Here is a 25539-nt window from a genome sequence, read left to right on the forward strand (position 1 = left end):
TGTATGGATGGAAGGTGTGTTGAAGAGGAGTGTATGGATGGAGGGTGTGTTGAAGAGGAGTGTATGGATGGAGGGTGTGTTGAAGAGGAGTGTATGGATGGAAGGTGTGTTGAAGAGGAGTGTATGGATGGAAGGTGTGTTGAAGAGGAGTGTATGGATGGAGGGTGTGTTGAAGAGGAGTGTATGGATGGAAGGTGTGTTGAAGAGGAGTGTATGGATGGAAGGTGTGTTGAAGAGGAGTGTATGGATAGAAGGTGTGTTGAAGAGGAGTGTATGGATGGAAGGTGTGTTGAAGAGGAGTGTATGGATGGAAGGTGTGTTGAAGAGGAGTGTATGGATGGAAGGTGTGTTGAAGAGGAGTGTATGGATGGAGGGTGTGTTGAAGAGGAGTGTATGGATGGAGGGTGTGTTGAAGAGGAGTGTATGGATGGAAGGTGTGTTGAAGAGGAGTGTATGGATGGAAGGTGTGTTGAAGAGGAGTGTATGGATGGAAGGTGTGTTGAAGAGGAGTGTATGGATGGAGGGTGTGTTGAAGAGGAGTGTATGGATGGAAGGTGTGTTGAAGAGGAGTGTATGGATGGAAGGTGTGTTGAAGAGGAGTGTATGGATAGAAGGTGTGTTGAAGAGGAGTGTATGGATGGAAGGTGTGTTGAAGAGGAGTGTATGGATGGAAGGTGTGTTGAAGAGGAGTGTATGGATGGAAGGTGTGTTGAAGAGGAGTGTATGGATGGAGGGTGTGTTGAAGAGGAGTGTATGGATGGAGGGTGTGTTGAAGAGGAGTGTATGGATGGAGGGTGTGTTGAAGAGGAGTGTATGGATGGAAGGTGTGTTGAAGAGGAGTGTATGGATGGAGGGTGTGTTGAAGAGGAGTGTATGGATGGAGTCGGTGTAGGAAAGGGGTGTATGTTAGTGGAGGCTCCTCAGAGGAGGAAGGGGAGGACCATACTCAGTCAATTTCATAAAAATAGTGATCCTTTTTTAGTTAAAACTATATTAAATATATTCACGTCACTAAATAATAATAATAATAATATATAATAATAATAAATAATTGATTAAAACACACTGTTTTGCAATGAAGGTCTACAGTAGCCTCAACAGCACTCTGTAGGGTAGCACCATGGTGTAGCCGGAGGACAGATAGGTTCCGTCCTCCTCTGGGTACTTTGACATCAATACAAAACCTAGGAGGCTCATGGTTCTCACCCCCTTCTATAGACTTACACAGTAATTATGACAACTTCCGGAGGATGTCCTCCAACCTATCAGAGCTCTTGCAGCATGAACTGACATGTTGTTGACCCAAATCAAAGGATCAGAGAATGAATATAGTGCTGAAAAGCATAAGCTACAGCTAGGTAGCCCTGCAGTGCATGAAATGTGTTGAATAGTTGACTCAAACATTTACATTTACGTCATTTAGCAGACGCTCTTATCCAGAGTGACTTACAAATTGGTGCATTCACCTTATAGCCAGTGGGATAACCACTTTACAATATATATATTTTTTTTTTTGGGTGGGTGGGGTAGAAGGATTACTTTATCCTATGCCAGGTATTCCTTAAAGAGGTGGGGTTTCAAGTGTCTCCGGAAGGTGGTGAGTGACTCCGCTGTCTCAAAGAGAGAGAGAAAGACAATAGCTAGCCTCTGTCCTCCTCCTGGGTACATTGACCCCCTTCCATAGACTTACACTGTAATTATGACAACTTCCGGAGGACCTGCTCCAACCTTATCAGAACTAGTTTATCCTACTCAAACACCCGGCTACAACAGAGAGGGATGCTATGTTAGCTAGCTAGTTATGGCTATCCAACACTGAAAGTCAAGGTAAACTTGAGGTTTTATTAATTTATTGCCACCGGAGCCCGCCGGTGTAACTGATAGACTGCTTGCTGACTGTACTGCATGATTGTAGCAGGTTTACTAACGCGTTAGTTCTAGTAGCTATGTTGACTAGGAGGTGACCGATGTAGTCTGTGTGTTGTAGCGGTTAGCGGTCATGATATGAAGGTTTGGCTTGGAACGTTTTTTTTTCTTTTTTTTATGTGTTGTGCACTGAAGTCCACAAGCGAAGGGAAAAGGTGAGAGGAGGAGAGCGCGTAGATGCGAGTGAACTGTGTTTGCGTGTGATCAGGGGTGTATTCATTCTGCCGATCCTGTTAATGTTTCTTAAACGGAAGCAAATTAAGCAAAACGGGGATAAACATACCTGAATTTGTCCAATAGAAACTCACATTTGAAACTGTTAGACTAATGATTACAGGCTAGATCAGCTAGACTCAGGGAAAGTGTGTGTAAGGCGGTACTGAACGTGTCACTTTCTGTCACCTTGATTACTCCACATTTGCTCGACCTGTGTGCACCTACGTTGTAAACTTCCATTCGTAGGCTAGGTTGTAGCAACGTCATGATGGGTATAGGGAACATGTGGGTATCATGTAGTAGCCTAAACCCTCATCTGAAACGGCACTGACCGCCACTGATGTGTGTCCTGTGTTCCCAGGGGTAAAGGTCCGTTGAAGAATACCTCTGATGTCATCAGTGCTGCTAAGAAGATTGCTGAGGCTGGATCCAGGATGGACAAACTGGGCCGCACCATCGCAGACCAGGTAAGTTACACAATGATACCTATCTCGCCCATCTCTCTCAATCTCTTTCTATATCACCCTCTACCCCCCTCTCCTCCATCCCATGTCTCCTCTATCCCCCTCTCCTCTATCCCCCTCTCCTCCACCCCCATGTCTCCTCCACCCCCATGTCTCCTCTATCCCCCTCTCCTCTATCCCCCTCTCCTCCACCCCCATGTCTCCTCCACCCCCATGTCTCCTCTATCCCCCTCTCCTCCATCCCATGTCTCCTCTATCCCCCTCTCCTCCACCCCCATGTCTCCTCCACCCCCCTCTCCTCCACCCCCATGTCTCCTCTATCCCCCTCTCCTCCACCCCCATGTCTCCTCTACCCCCCTCTCCTCCATCCCATGTCTCCTCTATCCCCCTCTCCTCCACCCCCATGTCTCCTCCACCCCCCTCTACTCCACCCCCATGTCTCCTCTATCCCCCTCTCCTCCACCCCCATGTCTCCTCTACCCCCCTCTCCTCCATCCCATGTCTCCTCTATCCCCCTCTCCTCTATCCCCCTCTCCTCCACCCCCATGTCTCCTCCACCCCCATGTCTCCTCTATCCCCCTCTCCTCTATCCCCCTCTCCTCCACCCCCATGTCTCCTCCACCCCCATGTCTCCTCTATCCCCCTCTCCTCCACCCCCATGTCTCCTCTACCCCCCTCTCCTCCATCCCATGTCTCCTCTATCCCCCTCTCCTCCACCCCCATGTCTCCTCCACCCCCCTCTACTCCACCCCCATGTCTCCTCTATCCCCCTCTCCTCCACCCCCATGTCTCCTCTACCCCCCTCTCCTCCATCCCATGTCTCCTCTATCCCCCTCTCCTCTATCCCCCTCTCCTCCACCCCCATGTCTCCTCCACCCCCATGTCTCCTCTATCCCCCTCTCCTCTATCCCCCTCTCCTCCACCCCCATGTCTCCTCCACCCCCATGTCTCCTCTATCCCCCTCTCCTCCACCCCCATGTCTCCTCCACCCCCCTCTCCTCCACCCCCATGTCTCCTCTATCCCCCTCTCCTCCACCCCCATGTCTCCTCTACCCCCCTCTCCTCCATCCCATGTCTCCTCTATCCCCCTCTCCTCCACCCCCATGTCTCCTCCACCCCCCTCTACTCCACCCCCATGTCTCCTCTATCCCCCTCTCCTCCACCCCCATGTCTCCTCTATCCCCCTCTCCTCCATCCCATGTCTCCTCTATCCCCCTCTCCTCCACCCCCATGTCTCCTCCACCCCCCTCTACTCCACCCCCATGTCTCCTCTATCCCCCTCTCCTCCACCCCCATGTCTCCTCTACCCCCCTCTCCTCCATCCCATGTCTCCTCTATCCCCCTCTCCTCCACCCCCCTCTACTCCACCCCCATGTCTCCTCTATCCCCCTCTCCTCCACCCCCATGTCTCCTCTATCCCCCTCTCCTCCATCCCATGTCTCCTCCACCCCCATGTCTCCTCCACCCCCCTCTACTCCACCCCCATGTCTCCTCTATCCCCCTCTCCTCCACCCCCATGTCTCCTCCACCCCCCTCTACTCCACCCCCATGTCTCCTCTATCCCCCTCTCCTCCACCCCCATGTCTCCTCTATCCCCCTCTCCTCCACCCCCATGTCTCCTCCACCCCCCTCTACTCCACCCCCATGTCTCCTCTATCCCCCTCTCCTCCACCCCCATGTCTCCTCCACCCCCCTCTACTCCACCCCCATGTCTCCTCTATCCCCCTCTCCTCCACCCCCATGTCTCCTCTATCCCCCTCTCCTCCATCCCATGTCTCCTCTATCCCCCTCTCCTCCACCCCCATGTCTCCTCCACCCCCCTCTACTCCACCCCCATGTCTCCTCTATCCCCCTCTCCTCCACCCCCATGTCTCCTCTATCCCCCTCTCCTCCACCCCCATGTCTCCTATATCCCCCTCTCCTCCACCCCCATGTCTCCTCTATCCCCCTCTCCTCCACCCCATGTCTCCTCTATCCCCCTCTCCTCCACCCCATGTCTCCTCCACCCCCATGTCTCCTCCACCCCCATGTCTCCTCTATCCCCCTCTCCTCCACCCCCATGTCTCCTCTATCCCCCTCTCCTCCACCCCATGTCTCCTCCACCCCCATGTCTCCTCCACCCCCATGTCTCCTCTATCCCCCTCTCCTCCACCCCCATGTCTCCTCTATCCCCCTCTCCTCCACCCCCATGTCTCCTCTATCCCCCTCTCCTCCACCCCCATGTCTCCTCTATCCCCCTCTCCTCCACCCCCACACTCCTATATCCCCCTCTCCTCCACCCCATGTCTCCTCCACCCCATGTCTCCTCCACCCCCATGTCTCCTCCACCCCATGTCTCCTCCACCCCATGTCTCCTCCACCCCATGTCTCCTCCACCCCCATGTCTCCTCCACCCCCATGTCTCCTCTATCCCCCTCTCCTCCACCCCCATGTCTCCTCCACCCCCATGTCTCCTCTATCCCCCTCTCCTCCACCCCATGTCTCCTCCACCCCATGTCTCCTCCACCCCATGTCTCCTCCACCCCCATGTCTCCTCCACCCCATGTCTCCTCTATCCCCCTCTCCTCTATCCCCCTCTCCTCTACCCCATGTCTCCTCCATCCCCCTCTCCTCCACCCCCATGTCTCCTCCACCCCCATGTCTCCTCCACCCCCATGTCTCCTCCACCCCATGTCTCCTCCACCCCATGTCTCCTCCACCCCATGTCTCCTCCACCCCCATGTCTCCTCCACCCCCATGTCTCCTCTATCCCCCTCTCCTCCACCCCCATGTCTCCTCCACCCCCATGTCTCCTCTATCCCCCTCTCCTCCACCCCCATGTCTCCTCCACCCCCATGTCTCCTCTATCCCCCTCTCCTCCACCCCCATGTCTCCTCTATCCCCCTCTCCTCCACCCCCATGTCTCCTCCATCCCCCTCTCCTCCACCCCCATGTCTCCTCCACCCCATGTCTCCTCTATCCCCCTCTCCTCCACCCCCATGTCTCCTCTATCCCCCTCTCCTCCACCCCCATGTCTCCTCTATCCCCCTCTCCTCCACCCCATGTCTCCTCTATCCCCCATGTCTCCTCCACCCCATGTCTCCTCCACCCTATGTCTCCTCCACCCCATGTCTCCTCCACCCCCATGTCTCCTCCACCCCATGTCTCCTCCACCCCCATGTCTCCTCCACCCCATGTCTCCTCCACCCCCATGTCTCCTCCACCCCCATGTCTCCTCCACCCCCATGTCTCCTCCATCCCCATGTCTCCTCCATCCCCCTCTCCTCCACCCCCATGTCTCCTCCACCCCCATGTCTCCTCTATCCCCCTCTCCTCTATCCCCCTCTCCTCCACCCCATGTCTCCTCCATCCCCCTCTCCTCCACCCCCATGTCTCCTCTATCCCCCTCTCCTCCACCCCATGTTTCCTCTATCCCCCTCTCCTCCACCCCCATGTCTCCTCCACCCCCCTCTACTCCACCCCCATGTCTCCTCTATCCCCCTCTCCTCCACCCCCATGTCTCCTCCATCCCCCTCTCCTCCACCCCCATGTCTCCTCTATCCCCCTCTCCTCCACCCCCATGTCTCCTCTATCCCCCTCTCCTCCACCCCCATGTCTCCTCCATCCCCCTCTCCTCCACCCCATGTCTCCTCTATCCCCCTCTCCTCCACCCCCATGTCTCCTATATCCCCCTCTCCTCCACCCCCATGTCTCCTCCACCCCCATGTCTCCTCTATCCCCCTCTCCTCCACCCCCATGTCTCCTCCATCCCCCTCTCCTCCACCCCATGTCTCCTCTATCCCCCTCTCCTCCACCCCCATGTCTCCTCTATCCCCCTCTCCTCCACCCCCATGTCTCCTCTATCCCCCTCTCCTCCACCCCCATGTCTCCTCTATCCCCCTCTCCTCCACCCCCATGTCTCCTCTATCCCCCTCTCCTCCACCCCCATGTCTCCTCTATCCCCCTCTCCTCCACCCCCATGTCTCCTCTATCCCCCTCTCCTCCACCCCCACACTCCTATATCCCCCTCTCCTCCACCCCCATGTCTCCTCTATCCCCCTCTCCTCCTCTATCCCCCTCTCCTCCACCCCCATGTCTCCTCCACCCCCATGTCTCCTCCACCCCCATGTCTCCTCCACCCCCATGTCTCCTCCATCCCCCTCTCCTCCACCCCCATGTCTCCTCCATCCCCCTCTCCTCCACCCCCATGTCTCCTCCATCTATCCCTCCACCCCAGACACTGTATGTGTGTATGAAAACACATATCCCTCTCTACCTCAATTAGGGTTGAATATTTTCCCAGTATTTTACAAACGCTCCATCCCGAGAACAAATAACTTTTCCTGCCAAAACGGGAAGTGTCATTCTAAAGCATACAAATGTGTCTGGATTTTGATTAGAGCCTTGATCGGCATGAAAGCTCAAGCCCAAAAAAAGCCCAAATGATTTTCCCGTTATCCAACAGGCTATTAATGATGGGCTACCGCACATTACGCCATGTCAGGGAAACATTAAAGGCCATAGCTGTATGCTCTCTTGGGTAAATGAATGAGACAAGCTCCAGTAATCTTTTGGAGTGAGGACTTGTATTACTGTACTGTATTATATGGACTGGGATATCGCACCTCGTTCAAACCACGAAGCTGGGAGAGAACAAGCGATGCTGGAGCAGGACATGAGGCCTACAGAGTTACAATTATAGGCTGGCAAATGTTATTTAATTTATTTAATTTATTATTATTTTACATTTTTATAATTAGTAGTCTGGTGCCTTTTTAGTTAGTAGTCTTACCTTTTTGATACTATTTCCTCTAATGTTGTGCATCATGACGTGGCTATTAACTCCTATCTATCTCTAAGTAACCTATTGTTGCTTCAGTCCTTCCTTGCTTTCAACAGTTACATGAAATACGTTTAGTTGTCCTTATCTTCATCAGTCTAATGACGTCCTTTTAATAATACGGGACTATAATTAGGATGCAGAAGGATTTCTGTTGTTAAGGGTCTGAATAAATTATTGCTTTTGGATCAGACCAGGGAGGCTGAGATGGGGGGAGCCCTGTTGCCTGGGCAACACAGGGCCTCCGTACGCAATTGCTCAGGCTTTTTTTTTTGTGCTGTGAAGATGCGACACGGGAGGTCAGCAGTTACTGGTTTTTTAAGCCCTTCATCAATCGGCGTGGAGATGGGCGCCAAGGCCTCCTCCTAGTGGCAGAGATGCCATGATGTCACTGTACAACTACCTCCCCTTAAGCGGGACAGCCCCCAGTCACCACAGCTTACCTGCTTCATTGGGTGCATGACGCTTAGGGATTTATCCCAACAAGTGGGCTGTAAACCAACTCGCCAGACAAAAAAAAGTGATGACTCCGGCGTTATGTCTGGGATGCTGGAACGTCAGGACTATGACAACTGGACTAACTGACAACCTACAAGAAATAAGTGATACCTGCAAGACCACAGTCATAAACAACCAACTCAAGAAACTACAAATCGACATTTCCACCTTACAGTAAACCCAACTCCACTCATCAGGCTACCTGAGAGAAAATTTAGTTTTTCTGGCAGGTAAAGCCCTTCAGAGAATCCTAGCCCTGAGCCTGAACACAACCATAGAAGCTGTCCACCTGGTGAGTGTGTGCGCCCCAACACTCCCCTCAAGAAACAAAAGCCCAATGTGTTTCTATGGGAATAATATGCAAACCTGAGCTTGTCGCCTGCCTTTGGGACAAAGACGCCCATTGTCAGGGCGGAGACATGAGCATCTCATCATAATATACTGATCTCTGGTTTCAGCCTCTTGTGAATTGGAAAGGAAAGTTGGCAGGTGCACAAGTGTATTGTTAGGATGCTGGATTGCCCTAAAGTAAATACATTTATCTTGCCCAGGATAGACTAGTTGATACAATGTTGCAAGTTTGCTAGCTACAGTGGTTGGACCAGACCAAGTAGTGATTTGATACAATGTTGCAAGTTCGCTAGCTACAGTGGTTGGACCAGACCAAGTAGTGATTTGATACAATGTTGCAAGTTCGCTAGCTACAGTGGTTGGACCAGACCAAGTAGTGATTTGATACAATGTTGCAAGTTCGCTAGCTACAGTGGTTGGACCAGACCAAGTAGTGATTTGATACAATGTTGCAAGTTCGCTAGCTACAGTGGTTGGACCAGACCAAGTAGTGATTTGATACAATGTTGCAAGTTCGCTAGCAATAGCTCAAGTCAAGACAGATAGAAAGAGAGGCAGGCATGCGGAGTAGATGGATGAATGTGATTGAAAGAACCTGAATTTTCATCAGGATATATTCTACTGTTTTTATGTTGTCGGCTTTAGGCCTATGTATTTTACTTAGTTGATGATGGCAATTCTAGTCCTACTGCTGCATTGGCCTATAGGCTATCTCTGAGTTCTATGGCCTATAGGCTATCTCTGAGTTCTATGGCCTATAGGCTATCTCTGAGTTCTATGGCCTATAGGCTATCTCTGAGTTCTATGGCCTATAGGCTATCTCTGAGTTCTATGGCCTATAGGCTATCTCTGAGTTCTATGGCCTATAGGCTATCTCTGACTTCTATGGCCTATAGGCTATCTCTGAGTTCTATGGCCTATAGGCTATCTCTGAGTTCTATGGCCTATAGGCTATCTCTGAGTTCTATGGCCTATAGGCTATCTCTGAGTTCTATGGCCTATAGGCTATCTCTGAGTTCTATGGCCTATAGGCTATCTCTGAGTTCTATGGCCTATAGGCTATCTCTGAGTTCTATGGCCTATAGGCTATCTCTGAGTTCTATGGCCTATAGGCTATCTCTGAGTTCTATGGCCTATAGGCTATCTCTGAGTTCTATGGCCTATAGGCTATCTCTGAGTTCTATGGCCTATAGGCTATCTCTGAGTTCTATGCTCTCATGTCTTTAGCCGCCAATCATATGGCAGAGGCTGGTGCTCTTGGCATAGTTGAATTTCAACTTTTCAAGATTTTTATAATTTTACTTCGGAATTTTTATGATAAACCATGTGAAAATGACTTTGAGAAACTAAAACCTTATTATTGAAATGAAACTTTTCCAAGAAAATGTGCATATATAAATAATCATAACAGGTGCGCAGATGGGTAGAAACGGGAGGATAAATTGCAAACTTCCCTGAACTTGAAACTCTCCAGCTGCCTATGGTATTTACTATTACACCCATTAAGAAAAGCTCAAACGGGTACACACACAGGTCCCGTGAAAAAACGTGCCCACCTATGGAAATCAGAGGCCCGTCCCACAGATTCTTTCTGCCGCTGGGTCTGAGGCGCTCCCTGTGCTCCGCTGGCCTCTCCCATGTAGGAAAAGTTAGACTAGAATAGCTTGCTGGACATTCTTTTTTTAGCATTCCAGTTCTCTTAGGGGAGAGGTTTCCATTTCCAGTTCTCTTAGGGGAGAGGTTTCCGTTTCCAGTTCTCTTAGGGGAGAGGTTTCCATTTCCAGTTCTCTTAGGGGAGAGGTTTCCGTTTCCAGTTCTCTTAGGGGAGAGGTTTCCGTTTCCAGTTCTCTTAGGGGAGAGGTTTCCGTTTCCAGTTCTCTTAGGGGAGAGGTTTCCGTTTCCAGTTCTCTTAGGGGAGAGGTTTCCATTTCCAGTTCTCTTAGGGGAGAGGATTCCAGTTCTCTTAGGGGAGAGGTTTCCATTTCCAGTCTCTGTGTCTGTCTGCTATCTGTCACATTAACGTCCCCAACGTGTCACTATTATTAAATGAGTCCCCATGCAAATCTTGAGCATCATTTTATCAATCTGAGAAGGGTGAGGAGGATAGAGAGAGGAGAGGGATGGAGAGAGAGACTGAAGGAGAGGGGGACAGTGAAGATGGAGAGATATGGAGAGCGTAGATAATCAGTTTGTTTCAGATTGTGACTTGGTTGATCATCATGGCTGATGACTTTATATTTAGCTGTGCTTCAGAAACACGAGGAGAGCTGAGAGACTGATGAAATCTAATAGACAGCACATTAACTAGAGAACCAGACACACAATACCATCATCACCACCACCATCATCACCACCACCATCATCACCATCACCACCACCATCATCACCACCACCATCATCACCACTACCATCATCACCACTACCATCACCATCATCACCACTACCATCATCACCATCACCACCACCATCATCACCACTACCATCATCACCACTACCATCATCACCATCACCACCACCATCATCACCACTACCGTCACCACCACCATCATCACCATCATCACCACTACCATCATCACCATCACCACCACAATCATCACCATCATCACCATCACCACCACCATCATCACCACTACCATCATCACCACTACCATCATCACCACTACCATCATCACCATCACCACCACCATCATCACCACTACCGTCACCACCACCATCATCACCATCATCACCACTACCATCATCACCATCACCACCACCATCATCACCACTACCATCATCACCACTACCATCATCACCATCACCACTACCGTCACCACCACCATCACCACCACCACCACTACCGTCATAATCACCACCACTACCGTCAAAATCATCACCACTACCGTCAAAATCATCACCACTACCGTCATAATCATCACCACTACCGTCATAATCATCACCACTACCGTCATAATCATCACCACTACCGTCATAATCATCACCACTACCACCATCATCATCACCACCACTACCACCATAATCATCACCAGCAATAATGTAGAATACTAAGGCCCTCAGCCAGGCAGTCCGCCAAACAGCACCATCCTATCCATATCTGCTGTAACTATGCCATGCATCTCAAGTCACACTGCTCTCCCTGCCGGTGGCACCGAATGCATTACAGACACACCACCAGTTCAGAGGTGTGATGTCAGATAAAGCGTTTCCTGGAGGATCTCTCTCAGGTCATATACACACTACGCAAACACAGACACCCCCTCCTCCTCCTCCTCCTAGGGAGGATCTCTCTCAGGTCATACACAGTTGATCATCTCTCTCACACACACTACGCAAACACAGACACCCCCTCCTCCTCCTCCTAGGGAGGTTCTCTGTGTGAATAGTGCTGACTAGAACCAGCTCCTCTCCTCCTCCTAGGGAGGTTCTCCGTGTGAATAGTGCTGACTACAACCAGCTCCTCTCCTCCTCCTAGGGAGGTTCTCCGTGTGAATAGTGCTGACTAGAACCAGCTCCTCTCCTCCTCCTAGGGAGGTTCTCTGTGTGAATAGTGCTGACTAGAACCAGCTCCTCTCCTCCTCCTAGGGAGGTTCTCTGTGTGAATAGTGCTGACTAGAACCAGCTCCTCTCCTCCTCCTAGGGAGGTTCTCTGTGTGAATAGTGCTGACTAGAACCAGCTCCTCTCCTCCTCCTAGGGAGGTTCTCTGTGAATCAGCTCCAGCATGGTAACAGGTGTTGTGCATGTGGCATGTTAAGGTCAGTGTGTGAGAAGAGTCAGAGGGTGTGTGTCCCCCTCCAAGGGTGGTCCGAGGGTGTGTGTCCCCCTCCGAGGGTGTTCCGAGGGTGTTTAAATCCCCTTTTTCCTGGTCTTCCATTGTCTCTCTGGGTGTGGGAGGGTTTGTTGAGGACAAAATGATTGTTCTGTGTTCTGTAGGCCTGTTCTGTGTTCTGTAGGCCTGTTCTGTGTTCTGTAGGCCTGTTCTGTGTTCTGTAGGCCTGTTCTGTGTTCTGTAGGCCTGTTCTGTGTTCTGTATGCCTGTTCTGTGTTATGTAGGCCTGTTCTGTGTTCTGTAGGCCTGTTCTGTGTTATGTAGGCCTGTTCTGTGTTCTGTAGGCCTGTTCTGTGTTCTGTAGGCCTGTTCTGTGTTATGTAGGCCTGTTCTGTGTTATGTAGGCCTGTTCTGTGTTCTGTAGGCATGTTCTGTGTTCTGTAGGCCTGTTCTGTAGGCCTGTTCTGTAGGCTCTGGTCAAATGTAGTGCACAGGGTGCTGTTTGGGACTTAGCCGAATAACTTCTAAAATACTCGGCCCATCTCTGTCTGTGCTCAAATCAAATCAAATCAAATTGTATTGGCCACATGCGCCGAATACAACAGGTGCAGACATTAGTGAAATGCTTACTTACAGCCCTTAACCAACAGTGCATTTATTTTTAATAAAAATTTAGAATAAAACAACAAAAAAGTGTTGAGAAAAAAAGAGCAGAAGTAAAATAAAATAACAGTAGGGAGGTTATATACAGGGGGGGTACTGGTGCAGAGTCAATGTGCGGGGGCACCGGTTAGTTGAGGTAGTTGAAGTAATATGTACATGTGGGTAGAGTTAAAGTGACTATGCATAAATAATTAACAGAGTAGCAGCAGCGTAAAAAGATGGGGTGGGGGGGCAGTGCAAATAGTCTGGGTAGCCATGATTAGCTGTTCAGGAGTCTTATGGCTTGGGGGTAGAAGCTGTTGAGAAGTCTTTTGGACCTAGACTTGGCACTCCGGTACCGCTTGCCGTGCGGTAGCAGAGAGAACAGTCTATGACTAGGGTGGCTGGAGTCTTTGACAATTTTGAGGGCCTTCCTCTGACACCGCCTGGTATAGAGGTCCTGGATGGCAGGAAGCTTGGCCCCAGTGATGTACTGCGCCATATGCACTACCCTCTGTAGTGCCTTGCGGTCGGAGGCCAAGCAGTTGCCATACCAGGCGGTGATGCAACCAGTCAGGATGCTCTCGATGGTGCCGCTGTAGAATTTCTTGAGGATCTGAGGACCCATGCCACATCTTTTCAGTCTCCTGAGGGGTAATAGGCTTTGTCGTACCCTCTTCACGACTGTCTTGGTGTGTTTGGACCATGATAGTTCGTTGGTGATGTGGACACCAAGGAACTTGAAGCTCTCAACCTGTTCCACTACAGCCCCGTCGATGAGAATGGGGGCGTGCTCAGTCCTCTTTTTTTCCCCTGTAGTCCACAATCATCTCATTTGTCTTGGTCACGTTGAGGGAGAGGTTGTTGCTAACTGATGACTGGTGTATCTGTAGATTTATTAACATACTGCATTTACCTTCCATGATGTGCTCTATGGCCACACTCTGCCTGTATGTCCTAGTCTAACCCCATCTCTGTAGCTCAACTGGTAGAGCACGGCGCTTGTAACGCCAGGGTAGTGGGCTCGTTCCCCGGGAACACCCATATGTAAAAATGTATGCACACATGACTGTAAGTCGCTTTGGATAAAAGCGTCTGCTAAATGATGTAAATGTCCTAGTCTAACCCCATCTCACTCTGTCTCTCTCTCTCTCCAGTGTCCAGACTCGGCCTGTATGTCCTAGTCTAACCCCATCTCTCTCTCTCTCTCTCTCTCTCCAGTGTCCAGACTCGACCTGTATGTCCTGGTCTAACCCCATCTCTCTCTGTCTCTCTCTCTCTCTCCAGTGTCCAGACTCGGCCTGTATGTCCTGGTCTAACCCCATCTCTCTCTGTCTCTCTCTCTCTCTCCAGTGTCCAGACTCGGCCTGTATGTCCTGGTCTAACCCCATCTCACTCTGTCTCTCTCTCTCTCCAGTGTCCAGACTCGGCCTGTATGTCCTGGTCTAACCCCATCTCTCTCTGTCTCTCTCTCTCTCCAGTGTCCAGACTCGGCCTGTATGTCCTGGTCTAACCCCATCTCTCTCTGTCTCTCTCTCTCTCTCCAGTGTCCAGACTCGACCTGTATGTCCTGGTCTAACCCCATCTCACTCTGTCTCTCTCTCTCTCTCCAGTGTCCAGACTCGGCCTGTATGTCCTGGTCTAACCCCATCTCTCTCTGTCTCTCTCTCTCTCTCCAGTGTCCAGACTCGGCCTGTATGTCCTGGTCTAACCCCATCTCTCTCTGTCTGTCTCTCTCTCTCTCCAGTGTCCAGACTCGGCCTGTAAGCAGGACCTGTTGGCCTACCTGCAGCGTATAGCCCTGTACTGCCACCAGCTCAACATCTGTAGTAAGGTCAAAGCAGAGGTCCAGAACCTGGGAGGAGAGCTCGTGGTCTCTGGGGTAAGAACTGATGCACTTTGTTACTTACACTGTACATGCTGTGTGTAGTCTAGTGGTTATAGCCGGGGTAAGTCTCTAAGCGCTTTGCACACCTGGATTGTACAATATTTGTACATTATTCTTTTTTAAATTCTTCAAGCTCTGTCAAGTTGGTTGTTGATCATTGCTAGACAGCCATTTTCAAGTCTTGCCATAGATTGTCAAGCCAATTTAAGTCAAAACTGTAACTAGGCCACTCAGGAACATTCAATGTCGTCTTGGTAAGCAACTCCAGTGTATATTTTGGCCTTGTGTTATTGTCCTGCTGAAAGGTGAATTCATCTCCCAGTGTCTGGCGGAAAGCAGACTGAACCAGGTTTTCCTCTAGGATTTTGCCTGTGCTTAGCTCCATTGTTTATTTTTATCCTAAAAAAACTCCCTAGTCCTTGCCGATGACAAGCATACCCATAACATGATGCATCCACTACCATGTTTGAAAATATGAAGAGTGGTACTCAGTGATGTGTTGTGTTGGATTCTCCCAAAACATAACACTTTGTATTCAGGACATAAAGTTAATTTCTTTGTCACATTTTTTGTAGTTTTACTTTAGTGACTTATTGCAAACAGGAATTCATGTTTTGGAATATTTTTTTATTCTGTACAGCCTTCCTTCTTTTCACTCAGTCAATTAGGTTAGTATTGTAGAGTAACTACAATGTTATTGATTCATCCGCAGTTTTCTCTTATCACAGCCATTAAACTCTTAACTGTTTTAAAGTCACCATTGGCCTCATGGTGAAATCCCTGAGCTGTTTCCTTCCTCTCCGGCAACTGAGTTAGGAAGGATGCCTGTATCTTTATAGTGACTGGGTGCATTGATACACCATCCAAAGTGTAATTATTAACTTCACCATGCTCAAAGGGATATTCAATGTCTGCTTTTTATTTTTATTTTGACCTATCTACCAATATGTGCCCTTTGCGAGGCATTGGAAAACCTCCCTGGTCTTTGTGATTTTAATCTGTGTTTGATATTCACTGCTTGACTGAGGGACCTTACAATTATCTGTATGTTTAGGTTACACAGTTGAAGTAGTCATTCAAAAATCATGTAAAACAACTATTATTGCACACAGAGTGAGTCCATGCAATTTATTATGTGACTTGTTAAGCACATTTTTACTCCTGAACTTATTTAGGCTTGCCATAACAAAGGTGTTGAATACTTATTGACTCAAGACATTAAAGCCTTTCATTTTTTATTAAATTGTAAACATTTCTAAAAACATAATTCCACTTTGACATTATGGGGTGATGTGACACAGAATCTCAATTAAATTGGTTTTAAGTTCAGGCTGTAACATAACAAAATGTTGAACAAGTCAAGGGGTGTGAATACTTTCTGAAGGCATTGTATATGCTATGGCCTACTCTGTAGTCTGGCTTTACACTGTGCTACTAACACTATACATGCTGTGTAGTCTGGCTTTACACTGTGTTACTAACGCTATACATGCTGTGTAGTCTGGCTTTACACTGTGTTACTAACGCTATACATGCTGTGTAGTCTGGCTTTACACTGTGCTACTAACGCTATACATGCTGTGTAGTCTGGCTTTACACTGTGTTACTAACGCTATACATGCTGTGTAGTCTGGCTTTACACTGTGTTACTAACGCTATACATGCTGTGTAGTCTGGCTTTACACTGTGCTACTAACGCTATACATGCTGTGTAGTCTGGCTTTACACTGTGCTACTAACGCTATACATGCTGTGTAGTCTGGCTTTACACTGTGTTACTAACGCTATACATGCTGTGTAGTCTGGCTTTACACTGTGTTACTAACGCTATACATGCTGTGTAGTCTGGCTTTACACTGTGTTACTAACGCTATACATGCTGTGTAGTCTGGCTTTACACTGTGTTACTAACGCTATACATGCTGTGTAGTCTGGCTTTACACTGTGTTACTAACGCTATACATGCTGTGTAGTCTGGCTTTACACTGTGTTACTAACGCTATACATGCTGTGTAGTCTGGCTTTACACTGTGTTACTAACGCTATACATGCTGTGTAGTCTGGCTTTACACTGTGCTACTAACGCTATACATGCTGTGTAGTCTGGCTTTACACTGTGTTACTAACGCTATACATGCTGTGTAGTCTGGCTTTACACTGTGTTACTAACACTATACATGCTGTGTAGTCTGGCTTTACACTGTGCTACTAACGCTATACATGCTGTGTAGTCTGGCTTTACACTGTGTTACTAACGCTATACATGCTGTGTAGTCTGGCTTTACACTGTGCTACTAACGCTATACATGCTGTGTAGTCTGGCTTTACACTGTGTTACTAACGCTATACATGCTGTGTAGTCTGGCTTTACACTGTGTTACTAACGCTATACATGCTGTGTAGTCTGGCTTTACACTGTGTTACTAACGCTATACATGCTGTGTAGTCTGGCTTTACACTGTGCTACTAACGCTATACATGCTGTGTAGTCTGGCTTTACACTGTGTTACTAACGCTATACATGCTGTGTAGTCTGGCTTTACACTGTGCTACTAACGCTATACATGCTGTGTAGTCTGGCTTTACACTGTGCTACTAACGCTATACATGCTGTGTAGTCTGGCTTTACACTGTGTTACTAACGCTATACATGCTGTGTAGTCTGGCTTTACACTGTGTTACTAACGCTATACATGCTGTGTAGTCTGGCTTTACACTGTGTTACTAACGCTATACATGCTGTGTAGTCTGGCTTTACACTGTGTTACTAACGCCCACACTACTCTGGTCAAAAGTAGTGTGCTACATAGGGAATAGGGTGCCATTTGGGTCGGCTCTCTAAAGTAGACAGAAGACTTAACCTTTTTGAAACTAAATGTTTAATAACTAAAGCTAATATTTTCACCTAGATTTCCTTCCTTGAGATGAGGGAAAGTCTTATTCCAACCAGACTGAACACATGTATTTTACTGTTTAGTGAGTCATATATAATAGAATAAAAGTTTCATCCTCCTCCCTCCTCCTTTCAGATGTATTTTACCCTTATTGAGTCATATTATAAAATAAACGTTTCATCCTCCTTTCACTTTAGAATTGCTCTATTGAATTCATCCACCAGTTCCTTTTCTCAATTTCAAAGCAAAACTGTAATTTAATCGTAATAACCCAAGAAATAGCTTCCCATTAAACTAATGATTCATTCCCTTACGTTGTGTAATTTACAGCCGGTGATTGAAACAGATAATAACCAAATAAATAAATAAGATGTGAGAAATAATAACGGCATTATAAAAGTCTTATTTGCATCCCAAATGACACCCTATTCCCTACATAGTGCACTACTTTTGACCAGGGCACATAGGGCTCTAATCAAAAGTAGTGCACTATGTAGGGAACAGGGTGCCATTTTGGACACATCCTTTATATAAAGGCTTCCCTTCCCTGTTTCCTTTCCTGTTTTCTTGTGAAGAGACTAGTGTCTCAAAATGTCTTCCCCTTTCGCAGTTGCTTAGTCACTGGCTTAAAGGCATACTTCAGTATTGTAGCAATTTCTATGCCTCTGCATCCAGTATGAAGGAAGTTAGAAATAGTTTCGCGAGCCAATGCAAACTAGCGTTGGCGCAATGACTGGAAGTCTATGGTATCTACTAGCATGCTAGCAGTTACCATAGACTTCCAGTCATTGTGTTAACACTAGTTAGCTATTGTGCCAATGCTAGTTAGAAGCTTCCTTCAAACTGGACGCAGAGACATAAAAATGCAATCCATCAGTTCATCTGACTCTGGGGAAGTAGATAAAGGTATCATTGTCAAAATCCTGAAGTGTCCCTTTAAGATAACATCCTGCCAGAAGATATTAACCTCTTTAGGAGAAGAGGCTGACACCCGCTCTCCCATCCGCCATCCGAGCATCTGTTTGTTTCAACTCAGTGGCTTTCGGCTTTCTTCAAGTGGGGGAAAATGAGTTTCCTCCTCCTCCTGTCCTGTAGGCCTTAAACACAGTGGTAGTGTGAGTCCCAAATGGCACCCTATTCCCTATATAGTTCACTACTTTTGACCAGAGACCACTATGTAGGGAATAGGCTACCATTTCAGACACTCCCAGTGTCCAACAATAGCAGTTTCTAACTAAGGGATGTGTCCCAAACGGTACTATTAACTTTCGAATGCATTACTTTTGACCAGGACACACACACACACACACACACACACACACACACACACACACACACACACACACACACACAGAGTACAAAACATTAAGAACACCTGCTCTTTCCGAGACTGACCAGGTGAAAGCTATGATCTCTTACTGATGTCACTTGTTATTCGGTATACCCTGTACACCACATGGTCAATCTGCTGGCTGTTATTCAGTATACCATGTACACCACATGGTCAATCTGCTGGCTGTTATTCAGTATACCCTGTACACCACATGGTCAATCTGCTGGATGTTATTCAGTATACCCTGTACACCACATGGTCAATCTGCTGGATGTTATTCAGTATACCCTGTACACCATGGTCAATCTGCTGGATGTTATTCAGTATACCCTGTACACCATGGTCAATCTGCTGGCTGTTATTCAGTATACCCTGTACATGGTCAATCTGCTGGCTGCTATTCAGTATACCCTGTACACCACATTGTCAATCTGCTGAATGTTATTCAGTATACCCTGTACACCACATGGTCAATCTGCTGGCTGTTATTCAGTATACCCTGTACACCACATTGTCAATCTGCTGGCTGTTATTCAGTATACCCTGTACATGGTCAATCTGCTGGCTGTTATTCAGTATACCCTGTGCATCACATAGTCAATCTGCTGGATGTTATTCGGTATACCCTGTACACCACATGGTCAATCTGCTGGCTGTTATTCAGTATACCCTGTACACCGTATGGTCAATCTGCTGGCTGTTATTCAGTATACCCTGTGCATCACATGGTCAATCTGCTGGATGTTATTCGGTATACTCTGTACACCACATGGTCAATCTGCTGGCTGTTATTCGGTATACCCTGTACACCACATGGTCAATCTGCTGGCTGTTATTCAGTATACCCTGTACACCGTATGGTCAATCTGCTGGCTGTTATTCAGTATTCCCTGTGCATCACGTGGTCAATCTGCTGGATGTTATTCAGTATACCCTGTACACCACATGGTCAATCTGCTGGCTGTTATTCAGTATAACCTGTACACCACATGGTCAATCTGCTGGCTGTTATTCAGTATACCCTGTACACCACATGGTCAATCTGCTGGCTGTTATTCAGTATAACCTGTACACCACATGGTCAATCTGCTGGCTGTTATTCAGTATACCCTGTACACCACATGGTCAATTTGCTGGCTGTCATTCAGTATACCCTGTACATGGTCCATCTGCTGGCTGTTATTCAGTATACCCTGTACACCACATGGTCAATCTGCTGGCTGTTATTCAGTATACCCTGTACACCACATGGTCAATCTGCTGGCTGTTATTCAGTATACCCTGTACACCACATGGTCAATCTGCTGGCTGTTATTCAGTATACCCTGTACACCACATGGTCAATTTGCTGGCTGTCATTCAGTATACCCTGTACATGGTCCATCTGCTGGCTGTTATTCAGTATACCCTGTACACCACATGGTCAATCTGCTGGCTGTTATTCAGTATACCCTGTACACCACATGGTCAATCTGCTGGCTGTTATTCAGTATACCCTGTACATGGTCAATCTGCTGGCTGTTATTCAGTATACCCTGTGCATCACATGGTCAATCTGCTGGATGTTATTCGGTATACCCTGTACACCACATGGTCAATCTGCTGGCTGTTATTCGGTATACCCTGTACACCACATGGTCAATCTGCTGGCTGTTATTCAGTATTCCCTGTGCATCACATGGTCAATCTGCTGGCTGTTATTCAGTATTCCCTGTACACCACATGGTCAATCTGCTGGCTGTTATTCAGTATACCCTGTACACCACATGGTCAATCTGCTGGTTGTTATTCAGTATACCCTGTACACCACATGGTCAATCTGCTGGCTGTTATTCAGTATACCCTGTACACCACATGGTCAATTTGCTGGCTGTCATTCAGTATACCCTGTACACCACATGGTCAATCTGCTGCCTGTTATTCAGTATACCCTGTACACCACATGGTCAATCTGCTGCCTGTTATTCAGTATACCCTGTACACCACATGGTCAATCTGCTGGCTGTTATTCAGTATACCCTGTACATGGTCAATCTGCTGGATGTACAGCCAGTCACACTGCTGCTGCCTTGTCCTGCTCTGAAGCCTTTACCCCGAGGCTCCACCATGTTGCACTTTATTAACTAGACTTCTAGAGTTCAACTATTAACGTTCAAGTTCCCTCTCTCCCTTTTCCCTTCACAGGAGGTTTCCCAAGCATTCCTAGAGAGCCAGGTATTCCCAACCCCACCACAGATACAGTACAGTAACATTCAGGCTGCAGCCCAAACGACACCCTATTCCCTACATAGTGCACTACTTTTGACCAGAGCCTTAGGCCTATTTGACCTTTGTGCCCTAGTCAAAAGTAGTGTACTATATATGGAATAGGAGGCCATTTGGGGCGTAACCTGAGACATTGGCCAAAGCCAGACACATAGGATCACATTAACTCAGTGACCCTCTGATCAGTGAGGGTGGTGGTGGGAAACATTACAGGTGGAAATACAGGTTGCCTCTAACTGCTGATTTGGGGTCAGATATAGGGTGATCCCAAATGACACCCTATTGCCTATATAGTGCGTTACTTTGACCAGGGACCCTTGGGGTCATTTGGGATGTATCTATATGATTATACTACTGTATAATATCCTGGGAGGTGCAGTTAGTTATCTGATCCTAGATATGTGGTTAAGAGGACAACTTCTACCTCAAGCACTGGCTAATCGTATCTCCCCCCTCTCCCCCCTCCTCCCCCTCCTCCCTTCTCCCTCCAGGTGGACAGTGCTATGTCTCTGATCCAGGCAGCTAAGAACCTGATGAACACGGTGGTGTCCACGGTCAAGGCTAGCTACGTGGCCTCCACTAAGTACCAGAAGTCCATGGCCATGCAGTCCCTGAACATGCCTGCCATCTCCTGGAAGATGAAAGCCCCAGAGAAGAAACCCCTGGTCAAGAGAGAGAAACAGGAAGATGGATCCAACAACAAGGTAACGGGAACCATGATGTTAAAGCTGAGATCCTCTACAGGGGGAACGGCTCCACTGGTCCACCCCCCAGGTGTTATTGTTTTCGTTTTGTTTTTGAAAAGGAGGATTGGAGCATTAAGCATCTTGGTAAAAACAAGAGTATAAACTCTGCTGTTCTATCGCACATGCAATGATGTCCGAGGGGAAAAACAGTTTTTGTTGTAATATCGCAAACGGACGTGGCAGTTTCACCGCTAAGGAATCCAGCATAATTTGTATAATCCCCTGCACGGTTGCCTGTCAGTGTCCAGGACACAGAAATTATATTCCTGGACTAAATAGCTTTCCATATAGACTATATTTTTTAGTCCAGAACTTAGTCTGTGTCCGGGAAACCAGCCCTATATGTTCTTCTTTTGTAAATTGTCAGTTTTTTTTATGGCCTGTAAAGAGATTTTATTTAACCCTTTTTTTCCCCCCAGGTAAGTTCACTGAGAACACATTCTCATTTACAGCAATGACCTGGGGAATAGTTACAGGGGAGAGGAAGGGGGGTGAATGAGCCAATTGGAACCTGGGGATGATGTAATGAGGGCCAGATTGGGAATTTAACCAGGACACCAGGGAAGTAAAAGTTATTCCCTACCTAAGAATAGTAAAGCCCCCTTAACTGGCTCAAATAGCCGACCAATCAGCCTGTTACCAACCCTTAGTAAACTTTTTGGAAAAGCTTGTGTTTGACCAGATAAAATGCTATTTTACAGTAAACAAATTGACAACAGTCTTTCAGCACGCTTATAGGGAAGGACATTCAACAAGCACAGCACTTACACAAATGACTGATTGGCTGAGAGAAATTGATGATAAAAAGATTGTGGGGGGGGGGGGGGTTGGTAGACAAATGTATGTGTTATGGCTTTACACCCCCAGCTATATTGTGGATAAAGAGTTACCTGTCTAACAGAACACAGATGGTGTTCTTTAATGGAAGCCTCTCCAACAAAATCCAGGTAGAAGCAGGAATTCCCCAGGGCAGCTGTCTAGGCCCCTTATTTTTTCAATCTTTACTAACGACATGCCACTGGCTTTGAGTAAAGCCAGTGTGTCTATGTATGCGGATGACTCAACACTATACACGTCAGCTACCACAGCGACTGAAATGACTGCAACACTTAACAAAGAGCTGCAGTTAGTTTCAGAATGGGTGGCAAGGAATAAATTAGTCCTAAATATTTTTACAAAAAACTAAAAGCATTGTATTTGGGACAAATCATTCACTAATCCCTAAACCTCAACTAAATATTTTAATGAATAATGTGGAAATTGAGCATGTTGACGAGACTAAACTGCTTGGAGTAACCCTGGATTGTAAACTGTCATGGTCAAAACATATTGATACAACAGTAGCTATGATGGGGAGAAGTCTGTCTATAATAAAGCGCTGATCTGAATTCTTAACAGCACTGTCAACAAGGCAGGTCCTACAGGCCCTAGTTTTGTCGCACCTGGACTACTGTTCAGTCGTGTGGTCAGGTGCCACAAAGAGGGACTTAGGAAAATTGCAATTGGCTCAGAACAGGGCAGCACGCCTGGCCCTTGGATGAACACAGAGAGCTAACATTAATAATATGCATGTCAATCTCTCCTGGCTCAAAGTGGAGGAGAGATTGACTTCATCACTACTTGTATTTGTGAGAGGTATTGACATGTTGAATGAACCAAGCTGTCTGTTTGAACTACTGGCTCACAGCTCGGACACCCATGCATACCCCACACGACATGCCACCAGAGGTCTCTTCACAATCCCCAAGTCCAGAACAGACTATGGGAGGTGCACAGTACTACATAGTGCCATGACTACATGGAACTCTATTCCACATCAAGTAACTCATGCCAGCAGTAAAATTCGATTAAAAAAACAGATAAAAATACACCTTATGGAACAGCGGAGACTGAATCAACACAAACATAGATACATGCATACAAACACACGATAACATACACACTATACACACACACGTACACACAGATGTTGTGTTATAGATATGTGGTAGTAGAGTAGAGGCCTGAGGGCACACACTTGATATGTTGTGAAATCTGTTATGAATGTATTGTAATGTTTTTAAAATGTATAACTGCCTTAATTTTGCTGGACCATAGGAAGAGTAGCTGCTGCCTTGGCAGGAACTAATGGGGATCCATAATAAATACAAATACCCCTACTCTGACGATAAGTGCCATTGGATCTTTAGTGACCACAGAGAGTCAGGACACCCATTTAACGTCCCATCCGAAAAACTGTACCCTACACAGGGCAATGTCCCCAATCACTGCCCTGGGGCGTTAGGTTATTTTTTTTAGACCAGATGAACACCACTTCCAGCAGCATCTGGTCTCCCATCCAGGGACCAACCAGGACCAACCCTGCTTAGCTTCAGAGGCAAGCCAGCAGTGGGATTCAGGGTGGTATGCTCCTGGATTTAATGACGCAAGACACATTTCTGTGAAAACATACAATAAAATGCTCTCTTCTCTTCTCTTCTCTTAGGTCAAGAGGTCATCCCAAAAGAAACACATCAACCCTGTCCAGGCTCTCAGCGAGTTCAAAGCCATGGATAGCATCTAGAGATGGAGCAGTCGAGTCAGGGTTAGGGTGGTGAGAGGAGGTAGGGGCTAGAGGCTTGGGATACCGATGGAGCTGGCTAGATCAACTCTGATGGAGCTAGCTAGATCAACTCTTGATTTGTAGACGTTTGGAACTTATTTTCAGTCCCAAAAAAAAAAGAAAGAGAAGAAAACAGGGTGAGAGAAAAATGTTTTGGTTTGAATGCATTCCTGCTTTCCTTCCCTGGCCTAGTCCTGCTGTGTGGTTTGATGTGATGTTGCTTATGCAGGCTCGGTAAGGTAGGACACTAAGGTAGGACACTATATACTCAGACGTCCTGAGCTCACTTTCTCTACCAGTCTCTTTTTCATTGAAACGGCCGCGTTCTGATATTCTGATAGGGCTCAGTCTATAGCCTACTGTATAATGTCTATTGGAGGAAAAGAAAAAGCAATGGGGGAAAGCAACTGGACCAAGCAAAGTTAATTTCTATTTCCGTCGGTATGAGATTTTGATTCCAGTGTTGGTATGAGAGGGTAGGGAGAGGCTTTCATTGATACTGTAAGATCTAATTCTGACAACTAATCATTTTGACCCCTGACCCTCTTCCGCCAACCTCTGATTTGAGATGCCCTGTGTATTTTATAGAATGACTTTCTAACATGTTTTATAATGTCGTGGGGAGGGTATTGGATGGTGCTCCACTATGGGCCGGATATGATATGGTGCAGTATCATATATAATGTGCAGATCAGATGGGCCTTTCCACTCCATGCAAATTATCTCTCTACTGCCTTAATACTCAAGCAATAACTGGAGAACATTTGGATGTGGAGCTTTTCTTTCTCAATGGAGGTTTTTGATATACATTTTAGTTTTAGCTTTGATTTAAAAAAACGAATTGATTTTTCATTCTCAATGTATTCTGTGCTATCTAATAAAAGTTTGATATTATAGTGTCGTACCACTTCATACTTAATATTACATTTTAGTCATTTAGCAGATGCTCTTATCCAGAGCGACTTACAGTTAGTGAGTGCATACATTTTATTTTATTTTTCATACTGGCCCCCCCTCCGTGGGAATCGAACCCACAACACTGGTGTTGCAAGCGCCATGCTCTACCAACTGAGCTACACGGGGCCCGTAATAAACTGAATTGTCATACATGTTTTATTTTCCCTGTCG

General features: G+C 47.2%; 1 protein-coding gene across 5 annotated transcripts in view; it reads left to right on the top strand.

Moving 5' to 3' along the window:
- The window catches only part of ctnna1 (catenin (cadherin-associated protein), alpha 1), a 216551-nt gene that overhangs the window by 171715 nt on the left and 19297 nt on the right, over positions 1-25539 (top strand). For 2 of the 5 annotated variants that reach the window (XM_084147310.1, XM_084147312.1), the window contains exon 17: positions 2504-2609. In XM_084147310.1, the coding sequence (XP_084003436.1) occupies positions 2504-2609 (106 nt within the window). Of the gene's footprint in view, positions 1-2503; positions 2610-14430; positions 14566-20982; positions 21013-21554; positions 21768-24294; positions 25306-25539 lie in introns of those variants that run through there. The other 3 variants (XR_014610225.1, XM_084147309.1, XM_084147311.1) reach the window with 3 other exon arrangements.

The sequence above is a fragment of the Coregonus lavaretus genome (assembly GCF_964263955.1).
Source record: "Coregonus lavaretus genome assembly, chromosome: 29".
In the NCBI taxonomy this organism is placed as follows: domain Eukaryota; kingdom Metazoa; phylum Chordata; class Actinopteri; order Salmoniformes; family Salmonidae; genus Coregonus; species Coregonus lavaretus.